Source organism: Python bivittatus, unplaced genomic scaffold (genome assembly GCF_059951505.1).
Source record: "Python bivittatus isolate LINGU-HERP-01145 unplaced genomic scaffold, Pbiv_v1 ctg000590_np1212, whole genome shotgun sequence".
Lineage (NCBI taxonomy): Eukaryota > Metazoa > Chordata > Lepidosauria > Squamata > Pythonidae > Python > Python bivittatus.
Window position 1 is genome coordinate 21,583,208 of NW_028277086.1, and position 26,699 is coordinate 21,609,906.

At 37.0% G+C, this 26,699-nt stretch overlaps 1 protein-coding gene across 1 annotated transcript in view; it reads right to left on the reverse strand.

Moving 5' to 3' along the window:
- Window positions 1–207: 207 nt before the first annotated feature.
- The window catches only part of SPAG1 (sperm associated antigen 1), a 34,055-nt gene continuing 7,563 nt past the window's right edge, over window positions 208–26,699 (reverse strand). Inside the window, exons 8-18 of the mRNA XM_088149085.1 lie at window positions 25,603–25,709; window positions 17,336–17,489; window positions 15,901–16,320; window positions 15,397–15,496; window positions 10,197–10,349; window positions 6,362–6,537; window positions 5,590–5,731; window positions 4,880–5,006; window positions 3,908–4,072; window positions 1,696–2,070; window positions 208–1,590 (exon numbers count right to left, since the gene is read on the reverse strand). Of these exons, the coding sequence (XP_088005211.1) occupies window positions 1,459–1,590; window positions 1,696–2,070; window positions 3,908–4,072; window positions 4,880–5,006; window positions 5,590–5,731; window positions 6,362–6,537; window positions 10,197–10,349; window positions 15,397–15,496; window positions 15,901–16,320; window positions 17,336–17,489; window positions 25,603–25,709 (2,051 nt within the window). The 3' untranslated portion in view covers window positions 208–1,458. The remainder of the gene's footprint in view (window positions 1,591–1,695; window positions 2,071–3,907; window positions 4,073–4,879; window positions 5,007–5,589; window positions 5,732–6,361; window positions 6,538–10,196; window positions 10,350–15,396; window positions 15,497–15,900; window positions 16,321–17,335; window positions 17,490–25,602; window positions 25,710–26,699) is intronic.

Below are 26,699 nucleotides of genomic sequence, written 5' to 3' on the forward strand. Positions count from 1 at the left end.
TGACGGTTTCCCTAAAAGATGATCTACTGCAAACAGAGCTGGCATTATCATTAAAGTGACCAATTTGTTGTGAAGGAATGTTATACATTTACCCCATGAACAGCAAAATCAGTTTCTATGTTTGAGGCCAAATGTTCACTTAAGAGGATCTGAATAACTGCAGTTTTGTACAAAGTATTTTGGGGCACTTGTGGAAAACAAAACGGTTACAAAGGAATAAAAATATGCCCAATATCTTTATTTTAAAATATTTATTCATTGCAAGTATTTTTATATCAGCTCAATACCTTATTAGAAAAGTTCTTCAAGGGAAACAGTTTCAAGTAAGCTCTTTAACATTTTTGTTGCAATTTTTAATCCAAGAAAATGCTAATTCAAAATAGTGGAAGTACCAAATAAGGGTTCCTGTAATATAATTTGGGTTGCATACTATCAATAAATTAGTTCCCAGTCTAAAATATAATAGTTCTACTGCTTCAAAACATTTATTATATATTTTGCTTCATCCCTGCTGTTCTGATGTATGTCACTGGCCCAGGATAAATCTCTCTTCGTATATTCAGTGGAAGCAATTCAGGAGCCTCAAACATCTCTTGTCGCAACCAGCTGCAAAAGGGTTCATGTAGCTGTACACATCCACAACCCTCCAACGTGTTAATTCTGTAGCACTAACACAAGAAATGACCCAGCGTTTTCTTGAAAGCCAGACGAAGCCAATGTGAGCCAGACGAATTTGCCTGGACAGCAAATGAACACAAAATTGAATCTGAGATATGCTGCAGTTTGGTGTGTATGGCGGTCATTTTTTCCAGCAGCAAAAACAGGATGCTGTCACCATGCTGCCCTTTAAAAGGCTTTCAACACGTGCCCCCCTTTTCCTTATTTAATGGGACTTATTCAAATGTGTCTCCATTGCAATGTCAATAACCGTTTTTGAACAATATTTTTCTTTAGAAAAATCCCCTATACTAGAAGAAAATAAAACAAAAACAGCAAATGAATGGCTACATATAACCTTATGAACACTTTTCATGTAACTATATCATTTGATTAATATCCTTTTATAAAAGGAATATTTTAGACTATTTGCTTGGCCTTCAGGGACTGTGTCTTCATGGTTCATGGGTTCCCTTCCTCAAGCAAATACAGAACATTTTTCATTCTTTTTCTTACTTCTTTCCTGTCTAAATGAGTTGTTCGAGTCCCAGTCCTACTTCTAATCCATTTGTTGATTTAAGTGCAGGGGCCAAGGAGTAAGGGAACACTCCCATAAATAAAACAATTGTAACATAAAACATATACAGCAAGGTGAAAGAGCTGGTTATCAAAGTATATGTAAAATATGCAGCATATTAAATAATCCAGATAAAACTCACTATTTCTTGTTTGCCTCCCCTCAGTGTAAGACAGGCATACATACTAGGCATATTTGTATGGAGTAATTAAAAATGAAACTCTTTAGAGTTCAAAGCTTTTCTTAAGGCTCTCAAGATCATTCAAAGAAAATTGTTGGTTTTGCACATTGGAAAGAGAAGCCAGTAGCTGTTGAACCGGCTCTGTTTCATTCTTACCAAGAAGTGTCCGCACCACCTGAAAGAAAAGTATGTGTACTTAATTATTTCTTAAAATGGTATTTATCTAAATGCCTTGTTATTTGAAAAATAATTTACAAATAGAAGACATTAATTTGCTCACCTTAAACCTTTCAGTTTTACTTAGGTAGAAAAGATGTTGGTATACTAGGGTAGGGTTTTGGCTGAAAACATCAGACTGCAGAGCTTGGATAAAGATGAGAAAAATATCTACTTCTAGTTTGTTGCTTAGTAGTACTGGCAAATCTTTTGGCTCAACCATGGCTAAGAGCTCTGCACAAGCAGCAATGTCCTTATTGGCATTCACAACATTGATTATCTGCCCAAATTCATAGGCATTTGATGGCTTAGAAATGATTAGCTTTTCTGAGCTGTTCAATGGCATGGTCACTCCAAACTCCTCTTTAGCATTGTGATGGTTTATTGCAGCATTTCTTGAAGAACAGGTCTCTGCATCATCTTCCTCATGTTCATTTACCTTCATCATAAAGAAATAACCATGCATTTGGTCAGCCTCAATAAATACATACGACATAAAACATTTCATAATTACAGTAAGTAGGAGAAAGGGCATAAGAACTTTTTCAACCACCGATATTTAAATGTGTGTCTGGAGAAAATTGCATTCATAATGATCAGCTTTTCATTCCTTCCTGGATTACCTTCCAAAATGTTCCTGCTCACACACATAACCTGCAGCTGATCACAGAGGAGAGGCTGATAGTATTATTCTCTAACTCTCAGTGGGATGCTAATTTCATGGGAAAGAGCCATACAATTTGCCCCATTTGGTGGTTATTTATTTATAGTTCACCGTTCTCCAAAAACATCAGTCAAGAAGGGTAATGGTAAAGACAATAAAAAGATACAAATCAACTGAATGCACAGCTAAACATTAAAAATAAACACATCCATAAAATACTACACAAGAAAACCAGAAAATCAGCTCAGCAGGGTTTTTTTTGCCAAAGTCTTGCTGAGAGGGATAGAGAGGTGGCTAGCTGACAGAGCATCAATAGAGAGGTCAAAGTCCGGGCGAAACCATCTGAGGCCATCCATTATTTTCCTCCAAATTTGCTTCTGTCAGGAGTAGAACAACCACCACCAAAAAACACTCTTCTAAGATGTTAAATCTCAGGCAGATTGGTAAGGTAAAAAATGGTATTTCAAAAAGTCTAGTTCTCAACTCATAGAAAGCATTATCAGCTGTGAATCATGCCAGATCAGAAACAGACCAGTGGCTATTTTCACCACAGAGTATATGCTGCTTATAATTGACTCCAGTTAGGAGCCTAGCCTGCCTTATTTATAAAGTGAAGTTTCTGAGCAGTTCTCAAGGGCGGTCTCACATGCAGTATGCTACAATAGCACCAGTGGGATATAAGTAGGGTCTGCACATTGTGATTGGATGTGACATCCACAGAAATAAACATGCTGGTCTTAGTGGACCAAATAAACTCCTGACCACCATAAAAAAATTGGGTGTCCAGACACAGACTCCCAAACTATGAAAGAGGTTTTAAGAGGAGTATAACTTCCTCCAGAACAGGTAGAATCCCTTTTAATCAGCTATGAGCAATTTCTGTCTTATCTGGATTAGGATGCAGTTTGTTTGCATTCATCTCTAGTCCATTCCTAATCTCAGCCACTGCAGTAGAACTTAGAACAGCCTCATGGGATTTCAGTTAAAAAAAAAAAAAAGGAATTGGTTGTCACCTTCATATGGGGAGTAGCAAATCCAAAGCTTACTTACCAGTTTCAATATACATTAAACAATATGAAGGAAGCAAAGGCAAGGTGCTATCCTGAGGGACATCACAGATCAATGGCTAATGTATTGAAGAGACATCTTCCAGCACCACTTTTTTGAAATCAGCCTGTAAGAGGGTAGTCTCTGCTTACATCTTATCAAGGCCATTAGTCACCTATTAGTGTCTCCAACCAGGCATGCCTTCCAGTTGTGTAGTCTACATGTATTTAAAGCGTTCTGACACTGAATATTTGTTTTGGGGTTAGACTATTTCATGACAGAAAAGTTGTACACTCCTCCTCTGGACTTTATTTCCCAGTGGAGAATCCTAGGAGTTGAAGACAGTACATCTGGAGCATGACCAAGCTGGGGAAGGCTGAACTACAAAAGAGTAGTTCAAACTGACTTCTAAATTTCATGCTGTATTTTCTTGAAAAATGTCTCCAAACTGCCAAATGGATAGCCATTTAGAGAATATACAAGCTAAAAAAAAAGCTAAGAATAAAATTTAGTAATTTAATCTAAACATTTTAACCTCTGTGGTTTTTCTTTTTCAATAAAATACCTCTTGGATTTCAATTTTTTTCCTTTGCTTTGGTTGACTGTTGTCTGTAAATTCATGTTTAAGTTTAAATAGTTGAGTTGTTTCGTGCAGCTCCTTCTGGGCTTCACCAATACTGGAATCAATTAAAAGAACTTTATTCAAATCTTCAACACTAGCTTTATAGTTCTGAAAGTTAGAAAAATCAATTATTGGCTTAAATATCAAATTGTTGGAGAAGTTACAATATTTACATAGAAAAATCTGAATTTTTGCTATTATGCTTTCTAAAGTTACTACACTTATAGCTGTTTGCTGGACTAATCGTTAATCTAGCATGCACATTCTTATGTTCTTAAGGCATCCGCTACTGTGGTAAGTGAATGATCTGCTATATAAGCTTTTGGTTGTCAGAGTAAGGAGGAAGATACGTGATCTTACCAAGACCTCATGCAATTTACAAAAATTTGATATGCCAGGCCCCTGGCAACTATATAAAAGAGGCTATATTTATTTAAGGTACAGTCCCAACAATGATTCCAAAGGCAATAGAGGAACACTTAAAATTGTGAAAGTAGAAGCAGTTATTTCTGCAAATAACACCTGTCACTATGCTCTCTATGCTTTTCCTTGGCTTTTCCATCTTGAGAATTGAAGGAATTCTTCAAAGATAGTCAGCCAAAGGTATCCTCTGGTTCTTGGTTTCTATGGAACTCTAGCAACAGAATGGCTGTGTCCTCTTAAGTCTTTTCTGCCAGTGAAAGGGCATGTCTTGGTGATATCCGATGTTACCAGCTCCCCAATATTCCCTTAAAAATGTCTTTCATTGACTTACCTGGTTTATATTAAAACAGTTCCTACTCTCTGGGTCACTCAAATTCAGCATTATTCATTCTGACATTCCCCTTCTTCAAGCTAAGTTTACGTACTGTATAATTACACACATCTGATGAGTAATATCTACAAATTAACAGATATGATGCTCTTTGTTCTTACCTCTAATCCTTTGTATGCTAGAGCTCTTCTGTATAAAGCTTTTATATTAGTGTCATCTATCTGAAGAACATAATCACAATCCTTTTTGGCTTCTTCATACTTAAGCAGCTTCAAGAAACAAAGAGCCCTAATATCGTACAATCAGAAACAAGAGAGTGTAAGATCATGTTACAACACTTAAAGCCGCTTAGGGCTAATGCTCCTGTTATTTTTATACTACCCATATGCACATTTTGCAGTGCAAGAACGTGTCAGGTTGACTTTCCCATTAGAATGTATATTGGAGTCATTTGCCCAGCTCTGCAGTGTATTTCCTGATGAATAAATTATGGACCTGAATACCATATTGGTATGGATATATGGTGCTACAGTGATATGGATATAAAATATGGCAATGGTGCAATATAACAGTTAGTGTATTGAACTGAGATCAAGACCATAAAAAGTCCACTCAATGGCTTTGGGCCAATTATTATCTCTTACTTCAGTTACCTTACAGGGGATATTAAAATGGTAAAGTAAACCCATGTATATTACTTGGAGCTCCTGCAGGAAATATGAAATATGGTATCTACAAAATGGGAATTATATTTCACTTACAAAAATGATGAATGCTAGAAACAGCTTTTCTTCACTAAAACCAATGATAAATGCCTAACAATCTGAATAAAGCTGGCTAGATTTGGATGCAGTATTAGATACCTTCTTACCTGTTAGTGTAGATAGTCTTTTCCTGTGAATTTAGCTTTATACACTCATTGTATTTCATTAATGCTTCTTCATATTTACCCTTTTTCACAAATTCATTTCCTTGATTCTTAAGTATCTTGAACTTCTCTTCTGCATTATCACCTATTTGTCAGTAAAGATAAATAGATGCCCATTCATTAACACCCGCCTTCAGTAAGGAGAATATTTATACCTATTCAGAAAGCAAGCTGAAATACATACAGAACATTTCATTCCTTAAATAAGGGGGTATCACATTCTCTTGTCACTGTGGCTAACCTTATGATCTCACACGCTAGAGGACTTCTTTGCCAACAAAAAGTCAAGTTAAGCATCCCATTTTCAAACTATACAAAACAGATGCACATAGGCACTCACCCACCAAACCTGCATGGGGAACATGAACCAAGATATGAACTGAAAAATAGTATTAAGTTATCTGCAGATATGAAGGAGATCCTGAAGAACTCGGCAGATATATTTAAATGCAGCACTCACCAGACTGTCCTAATTTCTACTTCTAACTGCAGCACTTTGGATATTGTCAGCTCCAGAACATGTTCTGATTTTCTGAAATGCTCTTTTGTAGCATGAGAAATTGTAGGAAAAGGAAAGCTTAGGATCCCTTAGTGTAAACAATGAAACACTAACATAAAAATCTCTGTGAATATGAAACCAAAATCTCAAATATGACTTTTTCCCATAAAAGTTCACTAATGATTCTACTGACATACTAAAATAAAATGCACATACTAGGAATCTGTGACAGTTGATTTCTGCAAGTGACTGCCGCTTTCTTTTGTTTTGACTCTGAAGTAAAGCTGTCTCCATCCCACCAGTGTAACTGAGCAGAAACTGGGACAACAGGTATTGGTGGTAACTTCTCCCTCCAATTTGAGCCATCCAGATTTATTAAAGTTCTTGTTATCCTAAAATAAAACAAGTTTTATTATAAATAAGATTTAATTAATCTTAATAATTTAAAATACGCACAGCATTCAGTATGCTACCTCAGATCCACACATGTAGAAGCTTAAAGTCCTCCCAACCTGTCAGTATTGGCCACTTAGATTACACCATCCATAAGATGATTAGGCTCATTTCTCATTAGGTGGGGAAAATGTTAATAGTAATCTTTAAGAAACTCCAAGAACATCATAGGACACCAGTTCAAAAAACCTTAATTATTTTTCAAATATCAAGATGTCTAGGTCACTTCAATTTAATTTAGTTCTATTTAATATAATCCAGAAACAAATACTTAGCAAGCTGAAAAAAGAATTACCAGCAGGAGGAGGAGGAAGAGAAGGAAGCAGCTGAAATAAGGAGATGGGTTGCCAGGAAGAAAAGAGTAATAAGCAGTGAAGCAAAAAGTATAAATAAGACCTAGAAAGGGGGAAAAAGTAATTGAGTTAAGCTTGACAAACAGAAAGTTTTAAAAAACAAGCCAGAAACCAGAGGTATACCCATTCCTCGTTTAATGACTACCTTGGTTAATGACCATTCACAAATATGACAGTAATAAAAAATTAATTTTTTGACCAATGTGCGCATTCATGACCAAATTTCGTATGCCTGACAATAACACATGCTGGAGTGAGAGTAACACTGGCATAACTGTAGGAGAACTTTATCTGAATGAGACAGCAGCAACCAGTGATTTTTGCAGCCTCTCTCTCTCTCTCTCTCTCTCTCACACACACACACACACACATGTTCACGTAGTGACCATTTTACTTAATGACCTGGTCATCAGAATGGAACTCAGTTGCTAAACGAGGAGTGAATGTATTCTGGACAATTCCAAAAGCATGTATATTGAAATATAAACGTAAAAAACTTGGAAATTGTAATTCATGTTCCTCAGGTTTTTCAGTTTGCATGACAATGCTATCAGATCTTATAGTAAATTCTAAAGAAAGCATTTCCTCGGTTTATTTAAAGTTCAGTCTGAAATATATTTTCAAAAAGTGATGAATAGTGTATCTCTCTCTAAATGATCAAGTGATTCCTGTATGTACTCAGTCATCAATATATTTAGGTCAAATGGCAATTTTAGTTGTGGGACTCAAGGCAAAAGTAGAGAGCAGTCATCAGCTAAAGCTGGGTTATGATACCTTTTATGCCTAAAAATTACATACATAAAATTATTTATTGTAAATTAGTTATGCTAACTAGAAATGCTGACTAGGCATATTCCTTTATCTATGTAATATGTATTAGTAAGTCATGGATATATTAAATTAAAAAAGGAAAGTAAGGTATATATTCAACATGGGAACAGTGGAAGCCACATTTTCTAGTCAAGACAGTTAAATCTCAACATCTATCTCAATAAGTGGAAATAAGGAGAAAATAATGTTCTGGATTTGCTTATAACAATTTCTTTTAATTTTTTTGGATGAGATATAATAGTAATACAACTTCACTGGCTAGTGTATGGCAGAAAAAGTAATCTATCAGTATGGTAAATGCAGATCCTTTAAAAAGGACTACTCACATTGAAATAATAACTATGCAACAGCAATATATTAATTATTGATATTCCACACATTCTGCTAAAGGACAGGAATACCAATTCAACCAATAGAAAATCAGATAAATCCACATAATAAAAGTGTCACATAATAAATAAAACAAACAGAAATTGCTAGGCCAGTCTTTTGTTTTGCTTGTCCTACCAAACATCTATGTAAATGCTGTCTCTGCATATCCCTTCCTCTTGTATTTCATATCATTTTGTGTCAGTTATGTAAATGACTTATTCACTTTGTCCTTGGGAGGGAAGGTAGGGGGTAGAGATCAGATGCCATGGGATATCAAATAGGGTCCTTTTTTTTCTCAGTCTAAAAAGCAGATTGTTTGTTTGTAACAACAGAAAACAAAACAAAACAAAACTCCAAGTGCCACAACCCAATTATCATGGAGCCAGTGAGGCCTCCCAGGCCCAAAGGTTCAAAAGCTAGGAACCCACTTGAGAAAAGCTTTCCACTCTACTCAGTAATAGCATCAGAATTATATGGGGAAAAGGAGATTTTTCAAGTATTCTATTACTAAACAATTTCAAATTTAAAAAATTATCACCCACAAGCCACTTACACTACCAAGACAGCAAAAATAATACAACACCTAAATCATGAATTCAGAAAGACTCAGAATTCCCACTGCTGCCTTTTTTTACCAACTGATTTTTCAAAAGCAAATCCCTAGCAAAGCATGTTGCAAAATTCAACCTGGATGTGATTAGCATTTGTGTAACTTTGGACACATTCACATACTCCAGAAAGGGTGTGGCTGGCATACCAGTCTGATTTGTCAAAATTTTTAGCTGCAACTACCCTTTAGATCAGGGTTTCCCAACCTTGGCAGCTTTAAGACATGTGGACTTAAACTCCTAGAATTCCCCAGCCAGCAGCATAACCCTGCTTTAGGTATTTAACAGCAATGCTGAGGAGCGCTCTCAGGCTGTTAACCGGGTTTGTTGAGAGAAGTGCCATCTCACACAAAGTAGGCTTTTCATTAGTTTTCCTACAACTAGTAGTATTCCTCATCTTGTCTGGATTACGTTGCTGCCAAATGGCATCAGTTCAGGACTTCTACTGTCTGTGCAGGTGCCTGATATTAATATGAAATAGAATTGAGTATCACTGGGATTCTGTGCCATCCGGATCCAAACTGCTGGATGTTTACTCCCGGCTGTTCTGTAAAGATACTAAGTAAAATGGAGGACAACTTCATTAAACAAAGTCTCACCATAGCATTATGCCTTTCTATTTACTTTCTGATCTACCCAACAAGGTTTTACACCTCTAGCTCTTTGAATTAGGAAGGATGGAAAGGACTGCCTTATACCTCTATATACTTTCTTAAACTGACATAAACTAAAAAACCTCATAATATAAGCCTTAAGAGAATTATTCAGAAATTTCTGCAATTACACAGCAATCCATGATGGGTTCTGTAAAACTACTAGGTGTTCATCTGCTTTTCCCGGAGAATCAGAATGTCAGGATTTTCATCAGCTGCAACAGCTCCGTGGGCCAATACTACTACACTGAGAAGACTGGCAGAATATGTTGCCATCCGAATCACTACAGACTATCACCATAAAAATAACTTCTATCTCATGTTATGGAATCTATTTCATGAGGTCATATACACTTAGAATCAAGGTTACTTGTGGACATGGCATTCGGTAAATGACATATCAGAGACTACTGCAACTCTGATTGTCTATTCCTGAATATCAGATTACTACTGTTGCCAAAGGGTTGTAGCACACAAAATGGGAAAAGTTAAATAATGAAAGCAATGTTCTCCCATGTCATCCTCCCAGGCTGGCTTGTTCATGTAAAACAATAATCAAGGTTATACGCATCATGATTATATAACCTCTGTTGATTCAACTGGCTACAACATTCCCCCTTTTATTACCAGATGTTTAGAAATTACAAGTATGTCACGATGGCTACATAAAAAAGGAATCACACCAGTATAATGAGAAAAATTAATTGTGTGTGCATAATATAGTCTATCAAAGTGCTCTATATTGGTGTGTTATTTTTTTTTTAACATTATAAATGTTTACCTGTTAACACTATCATTTGCAGCCTGGATTCCACTATCTATTTGCAATAATGTTTTATAATCCACATACGCCTGTTGGTATCGTTCCATTGACTCATAGGCCATTGCTCGACGTAGAAGAGGTTTAATAGAATATGGATGAAGTTCCAATGCACTAAAGAAAAATATGTCAAAATTATTACATGCAGGAAAAAAAAGAAAACATATGGGAAAGATGCAGAGTTTAACCTTTCCTAAACATTAATTTGATTTTAATCACAGGCCTCCCCTGAAATAGGAGGTGAGGAGGGTAGATAAGCATGATGATTTACCAGATGGTGTTATTACCATTTCATCCCTTTGGTTTTTTTTTATATTAATGCATGTTCTGGAAAGTCTATTAATTAAATGGCCAAGGAACCAATTTAAACTGAGTGCTACCTATTGTTAATTCAGAAAGTTAATGATAATTCTGTATTTAACTTACAATAGCTATTGTAGCTGCAGAACATTCAATACATACAGGCACATAATACAATGAGTGCTTAAAAGGCTTATTACTTATTTCTGTCTCTTTATAATCTACTACAAATATTAACTACTTGGACCAAAGGTAAATTCGGTAAATTTTGTTACTGAAATTTGTTGAGTCCTATTCACAATATATAGCTGTTCTACACAGAATGCAATATTGTATAAATTCAATATGCAGAATTCAAAATTGTATAAAAATCTTACATCAAGTACAAGCCTCAGGAATTTGAAGCAGATGAATTAGCTTGAAACTCTTTATACAGTGGGGCAAAAAAGTATTTAGTCAGCCACCAATTGTGCAAGTTCTCCCACTTAAAAAGATGAGAGAGGCCTGTAATTTTCATCATAGGTATACCTCAACTATGAGAGACAAAATGGGGAAAAAAATCCAGAAAATCACATTGTCTGATTTTTAAAGAATTTATTTGCAAATCATGGTGGAAAATAAGTATTTGGTCACCTACAAACAAGCAAGATGTCTGGCTCTCACAGACCTGTAACTACTTCTTTAAGAGGCTCCTCTGTCCTCCACTCATTACCTGTAGTAATGGCACCTGTTTGACCTTGTTATCAGTATAAAAGACACCTGTCCACAACCTCAAACAGTCACACTCCAAACTCCACTATGGTCAAGACCAAAGAGCTGTTGAAAGACAACAGACAAAATTGTAGACCTGTACCAGGCTGGGAAGACTGAATCTGCAATAGGCAAGCAGCTTGGTGTGAAGAAATCAACTGTGGGAGCAATAATTAGAAAATGGAAGACATACAAGACCACTGATAATCTCCCTCAATCTGGGGCTCCATGCAAGATCTCACCCTGTGGGGTCAAAATGATCACAAGAATGGTGAGCAAAAATCCCAGAACCACATGGGGGGACCTAGTGAATGACCTGCAGAGAGCTGGGACCAAAGTAACAAAGGCTACGATCAGTAACAGACTATGCCGCCAGGGACTCAAATCCTGCAGTGCCAGACATGTCCCCCTGCTTAAGCCAGTACATGTCCGGGCCCATCTGAAGTTTGCTGGAGAGCATTTGGAAGATCCAGAAGAGGATTGGGAGAATGTCATATGGTCAGATGAAACCAAAGTAGAACGTTTTGGTCTAAACTCAACTTGTCGTGTTTGGAGGAGAGGGAATGCTGAGTTGCATCCAAAGAACACCATACCTACTGTGAAGCATGGGGGTGGAAACATCATGCTTTGGGGCTGTTTTTCTGCAAAGGGACCAGGACGACTGATCCGTGTAAAGGAAAGAATGAATGGGGCCATGTATCGTGAGATTTTGAGTGAACACCTCCTTCCATCAGCAAGGGCATTGAAGATGAAACGTGGCTGGGTCTTTCAGCATGACAATGATTCCAAACACACCACCCGGGCAACGAAGGAGTGGCTTCGTAAGAAGCATTTCAAGGTCCTGGAGTGGCCTAGCCAGTCTCCAGATCTCAACCCCATGGAAAACCTTTGGAGGGAGTTGAAAGTCTGTGTTGCCCAGCGACAGCCCCAAAACATCACTGCTCTAGAGGAGATCTGCATGGAGGAATGGGCCAAAATACCAGCAACAGTGTGTGAAAACCTTGTGAAGACTTACAGAAAATGTTTGACCTCTGTCATTGCCAACAAAGGATATATAACAAAGTATTGAGATGAATTTTTGATATTGACCAAATACTTATTTCCACCATGATTTGCAAATAAATTCTTTAAAAAATCAGACAATGTGATTTTCTGGATTTTTCCCCCCATTTTGTCTCTCCTAGTTGAGGTATACCTATGATGAAAATTACAGGCCTCTCTCATCTTTTTAAGTGGGAGAACTTGCACAATTGGTGGCTGACTAAATACTTTTTTGCCCCACTGTAGGTTAAACTTTCTTTTAAAAGCATTTTGGTAGATCATCTAGAATTTATAAAGACAAATTCTTAATATTTACCACATGCTGTTAAATTATATTACTGTAATCACATTTCCAGACTGTGTTGGAGGGCATGTAATGAAGCTAACATCTTTGATGGAAATGCCCATTTAGTTACTCATTCTGGTTGAAACTTTTTCAGGAAACTGGAAAGACTGCACAATAGACTTTCAATAATTAATGCTAATCTAGTTTTATTGTTGTTATTTCCTAGGATTTATAAAATGATACAACACAGGAAATTAATTTTTTGTTGTTGGCTGCCAGAGTTTCTTATAATGATACACTGGAAAATTAAAGTAGGAAATTACATGGCTGAAAAATTCACATTGCAGCAAAGAGTCTTTAAGAATCCTTTAATTAAAGTTTTTGGATTCACACCTGCTCTTCGTGTTTTAGTTACATCAACAAAGTAATTCTTAATAGATTACTCCACCTTTTTAGATATAAAATACTGAACATTTAAAATTACAAATATAACAAGGTTACAAATGTACTCATTCCCAATTTTTTAAATTTTGTGTACTTTCTATCTTCTATTTTTTTTTGTTTCTGTATTTTTAATATTTTGTTAATTACTGTATGATTAAATTAAATTAAATTTCCAATATCTCCATAAAGGCATTTGTATAGATTTTGAAATATAGCATATGAGGATAGCATTTCTGTGACTGCATTTGCACAGTACAGATAGTCCTTGCCTTAAGACCACAACAGGGATCGGAAAATGTGTCGTTAAGCGGTGCAGTCAGTAAGCAAGATGTCACATGACTGCACCTGATTTTATGACTTTTTTGTAGTGGCTGTTAAGCAAATCACACGTTCATTAAGCTAATCACTCTATTGAATTTGCTTGTCAGAACCCAGCTGGGAAGGTCACAAATGGCAATCACGTGACCCCAGGACACTGCAACTGTCGTAAATATATGCCAGTTGCCAAGCGCCTGAATTTTGATCATGTGACTGTGAGGATGCTGCAACGGTTGTAAGTATGAGGATTGGTCATAAGTCACTTTTTTCAGCACTGTCAAAACTTTGAAGGGTTGCTAAATGATCGTAAGTCAAGGACTACCTGTACAGACAAGAATTCACATTTCCTAGCTCTACTACATCACTCTATCCATGAAAGATACAGCAAGGCACCAGAAGTTTTCATCTTAGCAGGTCTATTGCTCCTTATGTGATATACATCTCAGGCCGCCCCACTTGGTCCAGCAGAAGGGGCAGGTTGCAGACCCCACCCATCAAGGAATTTCGATTGGTGGGGTCTAGGCAGAGAGCCTTTTCTGCTGTAGCGCCCGCCCTATGGAACATCTTGCCGCCTGAGGTGCGGTGTGCCCCCTCCCTCATGGCCTTCAGGAAAGAGATCAAATCCTGGCTCTGCCAGAAGGCCTGGGGGCCAGAGGGGGGCCCGCACCTGTGGAGATGGCTGGTGGGGTGAGGGGTTGTCCCCCCCCTCCAGCATCTTACAGGTTTTTTAGGACCAAATTATAGGAGGTTTTTAGGCCATTTTTAATATATGTTTTTTAACTATTTATAGATTATGTCCATGTCTGGAGAGTCCTGTGTTTTTTCTTTTTTTATTATTGTGAGCCGCCCAGAGTCACCCATTAGGGGAGATGGGCGGCATACAAATTTGAAAATAAATAAAAAAAAATAAATACATGGTAGGCTGTATGTAGGAGAATTACTGTGTATAGAAATATATTGGATCTAGACTTAGGCTTACTAGAGGAAATCCACAGAAACCACTGGAATGTAAGTTATAGCCACTCATTTGTCCATTTGACTGCAACTGTCTATATTGTTCCATGAAGAATTTTTGGGGTCATACTGTAGTACAGTAAACCAGTAATATTTAATCCCAAAGCAATACCCTACCTTTTCTATTTTAATTTATTCTATTTTAGCTTTCTATTTGCCTGGGACAATTATAACAGCATCGATCCATGACAATCTAATATCTGAAAGCTTATAATAAATTTGAATTACATTTTAACTATAGTGAGTGTAACTAAATAATAATTTAATTCCAAACACTTATTAACTGCATAAGAAGATATTTAGCATAAAATATTATAATATACTTTAATATTGGCTTCACTATAGAATACCATAGTATTCTGTATATAGTTTGATTATAGATGTATATTATACATCTTTTAAGTTAGTATAATAATATTATGCATTTGCCATCTAGTATTTTTCTAGTTAATAGAAAAACTAAACATTTTTGCCTTTTTTATATATGTCCTCATGAGATCTGACTCACTAGACAACATTTAAGAACACAAAAACAGAAGACATTTTAAAAACATTGCAGGATGTTCTAGAGTAGAGAAGATACTGATGGCATTATCTTTCAACAACAGACTGCATGGTTATATCAGTGTTTCAGGGAAACCCTGCTACACAATTTGCAACCATGTTGTAATTATGATGCAACCCTTTGTAGATATCCTGTACATGACTGTAGGCTTAAATATGAAACAGGAAATTCATGCATAAACACCCATCCAAATTCTATAATGAACTTCCTTTAACATTAAAACCCTTCAGCCGTTGTGATGCAATTTGGAAGAAATATTAACTAACTTATTCATCGTCCTCTTTCCTTTGCCTTACAAAGGAAGTTAGTTGCAATATATCCCAATGGAATGTGTGCTAACATTAATAGAGGTTACACCTTCCAATTTATAAAAATTAAAAATCTAACTCAAATACTGTCATACTCATGGGGGTATATTTTCCCTGTTAACAACAGTTATTTACCTGTTACAATCCTGAATACAGTCAGCACAATTCCCTTCTTTTAGGTAACATGCAGCTCTGTTTGAATACAAAATACTTAAATCCTCTGGAGTTTGGATTCCTAGAATTACACATAATTATTGTGAAAATTGGTTACTGAAATGCAATTGCTGTTACCATAAAAATATGCATCATTAGGTTCCCAAGTTTCATGGCAGTAGTACAGATGTGCTGAAAATGCACAATTACAGTAATTCAATTGCTCCAAGGAAATTTTCTTTTATTTATGCAGTTAATTTTAAATACGTAACCCTAATTCAGCTATTATGAAGTCTACATTACAAAATCTATTTCACTTAACTATTGAATTTGAATTCAATTTTATAACTGCTTACTACTGCAAAGGAGCCTTTAATCTGCTAGTTTCTAGAACAAAACAAATGGGGAAAATATAGAAAAGCTTAGTGGTATTTTAAAATTACCATTAGAAAAACTTCAATCGTTTTATTAAAATATATATCTCACCTGAACTGAGCACATTTTCGATTGCTCTAGAATATTTCAGCATAGCTTCTCCAAATTGCCCGTTCTTAAATAATTCATTTCCTTCAGTTTTCAGTTTTGCAGCATTAGGAGGAAGCAAAGTAGAACTGCTCATTCCAGCTGCTGCTGATTCTACATCCTTTGGTTTTCCTTTCCCAATTTCCTTTCCATTTTTACTGTTGCTCAGGTAGCCATTTATTTCACTTTTACCATCCTGCAAAGATTCGTGTATCTTTTCCTCAGATGTGCCTTTTTTAATGCTGTTCTCGGAAGGGTCTCTGTGCTTCTGTGCTTCTTTATGTTCTGGTTTCCAGCTGCCTCCTCGACTATGGAACTTCTTTTGTACATTGCCCATTTCAGCTTGCTCACTTGTGCTCTCCCTTCCCACAAGCACTGCAGTTTCTACAAGGAAGTGAATCAGCTAGGTTAGAGTTTGCATCATTGGAAGGAACGATTGTCAGAGCAAAGCAGGGGTGGACTGAAATGTGCATCAGTAAGGTCACAAGATATTTAGCTTATTGAAAAGACCTTAACCCAAGATTTTTGTATCTTGTAAGTGAACACAACAGTCAAAACAATTGCTATAACAGGAATTTAAAACTGTCAAATCTGTTGTTCTTTTAAGGACTATTGAGACCCTGTTTTTGAATGGCATACAATTCACCTGGAATTAACCATCTAAATGCTAAGTATTCAATGAAAACACTCTGAGTAAACTATATGGCATTAGCAGTCATGACTACGTTAACAAGCAGACTTACTGTGTCATTACTGATATATATTAAGTAGAAAAGACTATTTTAGTACATGTACTATTTTGTAAAATGTACATGTTTTTATTTCTACTGAAGAAAATAGCTAAATAAATTACTTGCTTTTAAAAAGCTTTATAAAGAAAAGACACTGTAAACTTCTAAAGTGTCACCTTCAGATATTATCCTGCAGAATACACTAAACTTGAATAGATCATCATCACTGCTTTAAAGCAAAACTTGGGTGCACTTTTAGTTATTATTTAAATTTGCCAATATGAACAGAAATATTTTGTCATTAGCCTTAATTTATTTCCCACTTGGAAACTGTTGCACAATAATTCCAAAACATTATTCAGACTTTTAATGTGAACATTTATCAAAGGAAAACTGTTGATACTGAAACTGTAAGGAATTCAACAGATAGCAAATAGATAATGTGATCTTTATTCGAGCTTAGGTCAGTGACAGAATACATACTTTGCACAGAGACAGGCTCAGATTCAAGTCCCTGACATAACTAGGTAGGGTTTGAAGAACCATCCAAAATCTTGGAGAGTTGTTACAATCTGTGTAAAAATCCTGAGCTAGATAAATGGACAGTGTTTTAAAAACAGTGTGGAATCTGCTCACTGTTTCTGAAATGAAACATTAAATAAACTTACTTCTATCTCCACAGCCATTTTCAAATTCTTCTTCATTTCCCCCTTGCTCTTCTGATTCTTCTATTTCTTCAATGAATATTCTTTTCCCCTTGCTTTGGGTCTGAGATACAGGTTCTGATTCTTTCAGCTTCTTATCAATATCTGATAGGTTCTTCTGTATAGAATAATAGTAATATTATTTTTCTTAAAAAACAGGGCAAAATATTGGAATTTGTTCTTGTAACTGTACAAATCTTAGTAACTGACTAGATTCAAATTTAGTTATGTTTGTAAGCTCATAGAAATCCAAGATTTGGTGTCAGTCATTATTAATATACATTAATTTCTTTCAGTGGATCTTCTTTAAGCATAATTTAGATCTGGATCCAACTCTATGTCATTTAATCATGACAGAATTGATACTACTTCTAACCAGTTTTGCAATACCTATAGTCCACCTGCCCTCCAATTCCTCTCTCTGTACAGTATAAGCAGTGTGTGCTGAATTCTTGTCTCACTTTGCCTGCCAGTCTCTTGAGCTGAAATGACCCCTCTCTCACATACTTTGCAACCTACAACCAAAAGTTTACTTTGCAACCTACAACCAAAGCTTTGCCATCAGGAAAAGCAATTTATCATCACAACTTCCAGTGGAAATTTATAAGCAGAAAGACTCACATCTTCATGGCCAGGTAGCTTTCTCCTTGCATCAACAGCACAGATATTTTGAATAATGGTCAAGTACAGGTAAGGGGATACTAGCCATTTTTTTTTTCCTATTTCTGGGTGGAGCAAGGATGGAAAGGATTTTTGTTACTCTAGGAACTTCTATAACTCTAGTGCAGAATCCTGACTAAATTATTTTTACATTCTCCTGCTGGTTGGCTCATAGTGTTTTCTATGTATTCTTAGGATCCAAGGTCAGAGAAATGAAGACAATCACATGGCCAACTTCAAAACAGTTTGGCCTTGGAGAGCAGAAATGCTAACATGTGGTAATGTCCTAGATTGCAATCTCATCAGAATTCTGTGTGTTCCTTTTGCTTGTACCATCTCAGAAAAGAAACAAGAAAAGTTACAGGAGAAGGATCCCAAACTCATAGATGCATATTACAGCTGCCTGCTAAAAAAAACCTCTTAGAACTAGGGCATAATGTGGGGAATCTACACTAACAGGTACTTGGGGAAAAAATTAAACAAAGCAGAAACATCCATGGAATCCTATGGTTTCTTCACAAAAACAGTGTCACAAATCACAATGCAAGCTCCACTTTTTATATACAGTGGTACCTCGGGTTACGAATTTAATTCGTTCCGTGACTCTGGTCGCAGCCCGAATTGGTCGCAACCCGAAGCAAATTTCCCCATAAGGTTCAATGTAATTACCGTTAATCCGTTCTGGCGTGGAGGACAGGGAGGCGGCTATTGCTTGGAGGGAGAGTCCCCCTCCCTACGACCAAGTGTCAGGGGCGGAAAATGGCCGCGGACCACGTGTCAGGGCAGAAAAATGGCCGCGGACCACGTGTCAGGGGCGGAAAATGGCCGTGGACCATGTGTCAGGGGCGGAAAATGGCCGCAGACCACGTGTCAGGGGCGGAAAAATGGCCGCGAACCACGTGTCAAGGGCGGAAAATGACCACGGACCACGTGTCAGGGGCAGGAAAATGGCCGCAGACCGTGTCACGGGAGGGAAAATGGCCGCGTATCCTGTTCGTACCCCAAGGCGGAGTTCGCAAACCGAAGCAAAATTTTGCGGCCGGAGCTGGTCGTAACCCGAAAAGTTCGTTAACAGAAGCATTCGTAACCCGAGGTTCCACTGTACTATATATTTTGTGCAACACTATAACAAGAGCAGAGGTGGTATTATGACACTTGTACCCCTTCTTCTCCCTTCAGATGGCCATGAAACAAAGCTAGAATTACTTTTAAATTGAAAATGGATCAATGTCTATTATGTCTATAAATGTTTACCCTAAGAATGACATTAGTGCAGGACTACAAAGTAGGGTATCTCCTCAGGTGAGTGAGTTTCACATACAAAGAATTACTTCTACCAAGATAACTGTGAGGCACAATGGTTTATTTCTGGTTTTCCTTATTAACTGTACCATCTTCTAAGTAAAAACATCAAAAAGAAAAAAAAACAGAAAAAATATTCATTAAGTTAAGCACTCAAGTCTCCTGCAATGTTCAGCTACATGTCCTCAGACAAATGTAAGTAAGACATAATAGTTCCATTAACTGCCAGGGGTTTAGAAGAATATACCCTGAGAATGGAATTTCTATAAACTTTGTTATAGTATACAGCTATTTATTTCCTCCACAAATGTTTTATAGTTTGGTTTAGTTTGTTCTGCCTTTTTCAAAAATGTGTAGTGTTTACAACATACCATAGTAACAAAATCCATTAATTATACAAAGCGAAGATGTATAATAAAGCTTCATACATTTTGTCTTAAACCCTCCAAAATCTATTGAATTTAGGGGAAGGAGCCTCCACATGTTGTTGGAGTACAATTCTCAACATCCTAACATTAGTCATGTTGTCTGACAATGCCGGTAAGCATAGTTCATCAATATCTGGAAGGCCAAAAGTTCTCTACCACTGTTTTAATTAAATGACATGGAGAACCAAATGATACATATGTACTTTTCTCCCAGTTTCTTTTGCAAAATCAAAGAAGTCAGAATATGGTCCTTTGTGTCAGTTTCCACCAGGTTACCACAGGAAAAGTATTTCACTGCTTTCTTATTTATTATATTTTATACCACTTTCCCCAGTCAAAACCACCTTGAAGCAGTATATGCAATTAAAAGAAAAGTATTAAAACTACACAAATAATTACAGTAAATAAAAAACACTGGATATAAAACTGTATAAAATGGCAGGCAGAGAGAGAATAAGATTCAGAGAAGGCTCAAGTAAAGAAATCCTTAGAGTAGCTAGAGCTGGCATTTATAGAGGTTTTGGTTTAGCTTTGCTCCATATGATAAGTACTTTTACCCTGGGGAAGGAAGATTCTATCAGCTCACTCCTCCTAGGTTCAACATCAGATCCAAAGAAATGTTCATTTGCTTCTAATCTAGAGATTTAACATTAATTAATCATTGTTTCTTTTTATGGGAAGTATATGCGGTAATATGACCTCTAATAAATGCTTTACTGTATATGATGAGTGGTGAAATTGAATTCCTATCAGTGCAAAAAAACAAAACAAAAAAAAACCACCCTCCAAACCTGTCTTTCAATAAATATTCATTTCAAAAATATTCATCTGCATTGGATGCAAATTATTGTCCATTGAGGCTATTACTGAGGAGTAACATTGTCTGAAATAGTTGTAACATCAATACCATATACCTTTAGGTGAAAAGGAATGAGATACAGAAATAACAGAACCCTGAATATTCACTAAAAGCATACATATAATCATGCAAAATACTACAAATTCAAAGGTATACTTTGTGTGGTAGGGGGAGGGGCACAAGCTAAAAAGAGATCTGGTTTTTTATTTTGATCCTCTCTAACCAATTTATGATCAACTGGCAGTGTTTAAATAGAGCTAAGGGTTGATCTCCCAATCTTTTCTCTTTTAGCCAACCCTTTAACATCCCAAGTTATAAAAAAAAGGGCTATTAAAATATTTCAGAAGGAGAACAGGAAAAAAAGACAGTTGCCATATCTGTATTGATAAACTCCCTGTTCAGAGTTTTATAATAGCCAACACCTTGAGTTTGGCCTGATAATAAATAGAAAGTCAGTACAGATAGAACCCCCATAATTTCAGACCAAACAGCAAAAATAATTGAAAAGCAAACAGATGGAAACTGAAAATTAAGATATCCATTCCTGATTTTGCTATTATTGGGTTATTGTACGGCATCTTGACATCCGCTGCACCTTTTAATAAACTAAGCATTATTGTAGTTATTACTTGGACCAGCAGGCAAAAAATACAGAGTGAAAATGAAAGCCTATTTCTGTTCAAGGACCAACTGAAATTCAGGTATCTTCAAGGATTGGGGTGGGGGGAAGAGAAAGTGAGGAGAAGGAAAAGGGAGTTTATCACTACCTGCAGTTCTAGCTTTTCCTTCTAGTCAAGGTCAACTGTATGAGATAAACAAATGCCTAATTAGATGCTTCAGCCTAAAACTGAAATTAAGCACAATAGCAAACATAGGCAGTTTTCTATCCTTCAAAGAAGATATATTCTTGGATTTCCAAAGGTAGTTCAGGAAAAATATTATATGGATCTTATTTCCCCATTCAATACCATCAATATATGAGGCTTTCTTAGATTTTATCTCTTATGGCAAATTTGAGAAACTTAACAATAATTGGCCAACACTTATCAGATATATGAAGAAGAGAGATTGGAATAATCTAGCTGATAACCTTAAGGCAGGACCAACATTTAATGTATTATTGCTTTTATTAAGAGAAGAGGATAGTCCTTCTCTTCTTTGGAATACCTACCACATCATTTAAAGGTGAGACTAAAATTCTAAATAAGTGGCTTTGCTCTGAACAGTCTTATCAGGCTTCATTTAATCAACAACAGATGTGACAACAGATTTCCCAAGATTTTCTAAATGTGAGATTCTATTTTATAACTGGTTCTTATATAGTTAACCATTGTTTCGGTATCTCTCATATCTCCTCATACAACTAAAAGGATAAACATTAGATATTTTTCAGTTTGAGGCTGTCACCTTGGGGAAAACTGGTGGCCGTACTTTCTTGGATGCCATCTCTATAATCAATTATCAGAAGAGAATCGCCAGTTTCTATTTCCAACAGGAACCCATAATTAAACAGTTATCAGGCTAACAGAACTTGGAATACACCTGCCCCTGTCTGGTTACAATACGTCTTGATCAGAAATTCCAGGTTCCACATTATAATAGGGTTCTGCCAAATGCTACAGCCACTAAGTTAGCAGAATTCAAATAAGGGTTAGCACACCTACTATAATTTAAGTCCAGCAACAAAGGAGTGTAATACAAGCATTGTTACATATTAATGCTACAACTCTCAAAATAACCCCTTCATGGATCACTGCCTTGTCGTGGCAAAGGGGCTTGTGTAACTCAGTAAAGCCATGAGCTATACCGTGCAGGGCCACCCAAGACAGACAGGTCATGACAGAGAGTTCTGACAAAATGTGGTCCACTGGAGAAGGAAATGGCAACCCACTCCAGTATCCTTGCCAAGAAAACCCAATGGACAATGTTAAAAGGCTAAAAGATATGATGCCGGAAGATGAGCCCCTCAGGTCGGAAGGTGTCCAATATGCTACTGGGGAAGAGCGGAGGGCAATTCCAAGTAGCTCCAGAAAGAGTGAAGCGGCTGGGCCAAAGTCGAAAGGACGTTCAGCTGTGGATGTATCTGGAAGCGAAAAGAAGGTCCGATGCTCTAAAGAACAATATTGTATAGGTACCTGGAATGTAAGATCTATGAACCAAGGCAAGCTGGATGTGGTCAAACATGAGATGACAAGATTGAACATCGACATCTTGGGAATCAGCGAACTGAAATGGACGGGAATGGGTGAAATTAATTCGGGTGACCACTATATCTACTACTGTGGGCAAGAAACCCTTAGAAGAAATGGAGTTGCACTCATAGTCAATAAGAGAGTGGGAAAGGCAGTAATGGGGTACAACCTCAAAAACGACAGAATGATCTCAGTGCGTATCCAAGGCAAACCATTCAATATCACAGTCATCCAAGTCTATGCCCCAACCACTGATGCTGAAGAAGCTGAAGTTGACCGCTTCTATGAAGACCTACAACAATTTCTAGAACTAGCACCAAAAAAAGATGTCTTTTTCATCATGGGGGATTGGAATGCTAAAGTAGGAAGTCAAGGAGTAATCGGAATAACAGGCAAGTTTGGCCTTGGAGTACAAAATGAAGCAGGGCAAAGGCTAATAGAGTTCTGTCAAGAGAACAAGCTAGTCATAGCAAACACTCTTTTCCAACAACACAAGAGACGACTCTACACATGGTCATCACCAGATGGTCAATACCAAAACCAGATTGATTATATACTTTGCAGCCAAAGATGGAGAAGCTCTATACAGACAGCAAAAACAAGACCAGGAGCTGACTGTGGCTCAGATCATGAGGTTCTTACTGCAAAATTTAGGCTTAAATTGAAGAATGTAGGGAAAACCACTAGACCACTCAGGTATGACTTAGATCATATTCCTTGTGAGTACACAGTGAAGGTGATGAATAGATTTAGAGGATTAGATTTGGTAGACAGAGTGCCTGAAGAACTATGGACGGAGGTCCGTAACATTGTACAGGAGGCAGCAACTAAAACCATCCCAAAGAAAAAGAAATGCAAGAAAGCAAAATGGCTGTCTCATGAGGCTTTACAAATAGCTGTGGAAAGAAGGAATGCGAAAAGCAAGGGTGAAAGGGAAAGATATAAGTAACTGAATGCAGATTTCCGGAGAATAGCCAGGAGAGATAAGAAGGCCTTCTTAAATGAACAATGCAAAGAAATCGAGGAAAACAATAGAATGGGGAAGACTAGAGATCTCTACAAGAAAATTGGAGATATGAAAGGAACATTTAGTGCAAAGATGGGCATGATAAAGGACAAAAAAGGCAGGGACCTAACAGAAGCAGAAGAGATTAAGAAGAGGTGGCAAGAATACACAGAAGAACTATACAAGAAAGATCTTAATGTCCCTGATGTCCACGCTGGTGTGATCACTGACCTTGAGCCAGACATCCTAGAGAGTGAAGTCAAGTGGGCCTTAGGAAGCATTGCTAACAACAAAGCTAGTGGAGATGACAGTATTCCAGCTGAGTTATTTAAAATACTAAAAGATGATGGTGTTAAAGTGCTGCACTCAATATGCCAGCAAGTTTGGAAAATGCAACAGTGGCCACCGGATTGGAAAAGGTCAGTTTATGTTCCAATTCCAAAGAAGGGCAATGCCAAAGAATGCTCAAACTATCGCACAATTGCACTCATTTCACATGCTAGCAAGGTTATGCTCAAAATCCTACAAGCTAGGCTTCAGCAATACATGAACCAAGAACTACTGGATGTACAAGCTGGGTTTCGAAGAGGCAGAGGAACTAGAGATCAAATCGCCAACATTCGCTGGATCATGGAGAAAGCACGAGAGTTCCAGAAAAACATCTACTTCTGCTTCATTGACTATGCAAAAGCCTTTGATTGTGTGGATCACAACAAACTGTGGCAAATTCTTAAAAAGATGGGAGTACCAGACCACCTTACCTGTCTCCTGAGAAATCTGTATGTGGGCCAAGAAGCAACAGTTAGAACCGGTCATGGAACAACCGATTGGTTCAAAATAGGGAAAGGTGTACGACAAGTCTGTATACTGTCACCCTGCTTATTTAACCTATATGCAGAGTACATCATGAGAAATGTCAGGCTGGAAGAATCACAAGCCAGAATTAAGATTGCAGGGAGAATCATCAACAACCTCAGATATGCGGACGATACCACCCTAATGGCAGAAAGTGAAGAAGAACTAAAGAGCCTCTTGATGAGGGTGAAAGAGGAGAGTGCAAAAGCTGGCTTGAAACTCAACATTAAAAAAACTAAGATCATGGCATCTGGACCCATCAATTCCTGGCAAATAGAAGGGGTAGAAATGGAAGCAGTAACAGACTTCATTTATTTGGGCTCCAAGATCACCGCAGACGGAGACTGCAGCCATGAAATTAAAAGACGCTTGCTCCTTGGGAGGAAAGCTATGGCAAGCCTAGATAGCATATTAAAAAGCAGAGACGTCACCTTGCCGACAAAGATCCGCATAGTCAAAGCTATGGTTTTTCCAGTAGTAATGTATGGCTGTGAGAGCTGGACCATAAAGAAGGCTGAGCGCTGAAGAATTGATGGCTTTGAACTGTGGTGCTGGAGAAGACTCTTGAGAGTCCCCTGGACTGCTAGGAGGTCAAACCAGTCAATCTTAAAGGAAATCAACCCTGATTGCTCATTGGAAGGATCGATAATGAAGCTCAAGCTCAGATACTTTGGTCACCTAATGCGAAGAGAGATCTCTTTGGAGAAGACCCTGATGCTGGGAAAGATTGAAGGCAAAAGGAGAAGAGGACGGCAGAGGATGAGATGGTTAGATAGCATCACTGAAGCAATGAGCATGAAACTGAGCAAACTCAGGGAGGCAGTGAAGGACAGGAAGGCCTGGCGCAATATGGTTCATGGGGTCACGAAGAGTCGGACACGACTTAACGACTAAACAACAACAATCTCAAAATAAGTATTAATACTTACTTCAGCTATGGCATTTTTTGGATCAATATGTAATACTTTCCTCAAACCTTCAGCAGCTGCTTTAAAATTCTGTAGATTTCTATAAACAGTGGAACGACGTATAAGAGCTACAGATTAATTAACAGATAAATACAGTTATCACTTTCTTCTAAGTGACAAGTTTTTAGTGCTGCATATATACTGTAAATATAAAATAATTAAGTATTCATTATATATAATCAGTCTCAATAGCAAAATATTCAGGTAATATAGATCAATGGCTTTAAAAAAAAATCTCATTTGACATATAGGCAATCTGTAGACTATACAGATTTTATTAAAATGATTGCAGTTCTCTTGTGTTGAGGAGAGTGGGTGGAAGAAAGGGAAGAAAGGAAAAAAATGAGATTTGGAGATAAGTATATCATGACTATATATATCTCATCAAGATTTGTCCACTAATGTGGATGCCAAATGATTGTTTGTTTGTTTGTTTTTGCAATAACACATTTAAACAAATGACATATAAATACTAAGTTGCAATCTCACAATTAAAGCACTGGCATAAAGCTAAAGAAACTCATATTCCAATCTGCCCTTAATCTTTCTTTTTCTTTCATTACTGTGGACAACTAAAAAAATCCACCCTATTGATAACCAAAAGGAATTTTTGGTATATCAAATGAGTATTTCTTTTTTTCATTCCCTAGTTAGGCTTGTTTCAGATCAGGCATAAAATGAAGGAGAGTAAACTTTTGAAGTGAATATAGGGTAACGATAGGGAAATACTCAAGATTTTTTATGCTGTCACTGTTTTTTCTCACCAAAGAAACATGTGAAGACTAAACCACATCCTCGTGAATACTTAATTTTCACTTGGAACAGTGTATAAACCGCAGCTATTAAATAAATAAACAATTTCTAGTTAATTCTAAATAATAAGGGTATAAGTTTCATACTCTACAATACATCTGAACTTTCTGTATAATAAATTATTGGTATTAAATTGACATTATTTGATTATAGGATTGTGCAGTGATCTGGGTTCAAATGCAAAAAGTAATTCGGATCATTTGAGGACGTGCATGTAGCAACTGTTCACACAGCTAAGTAAAAAT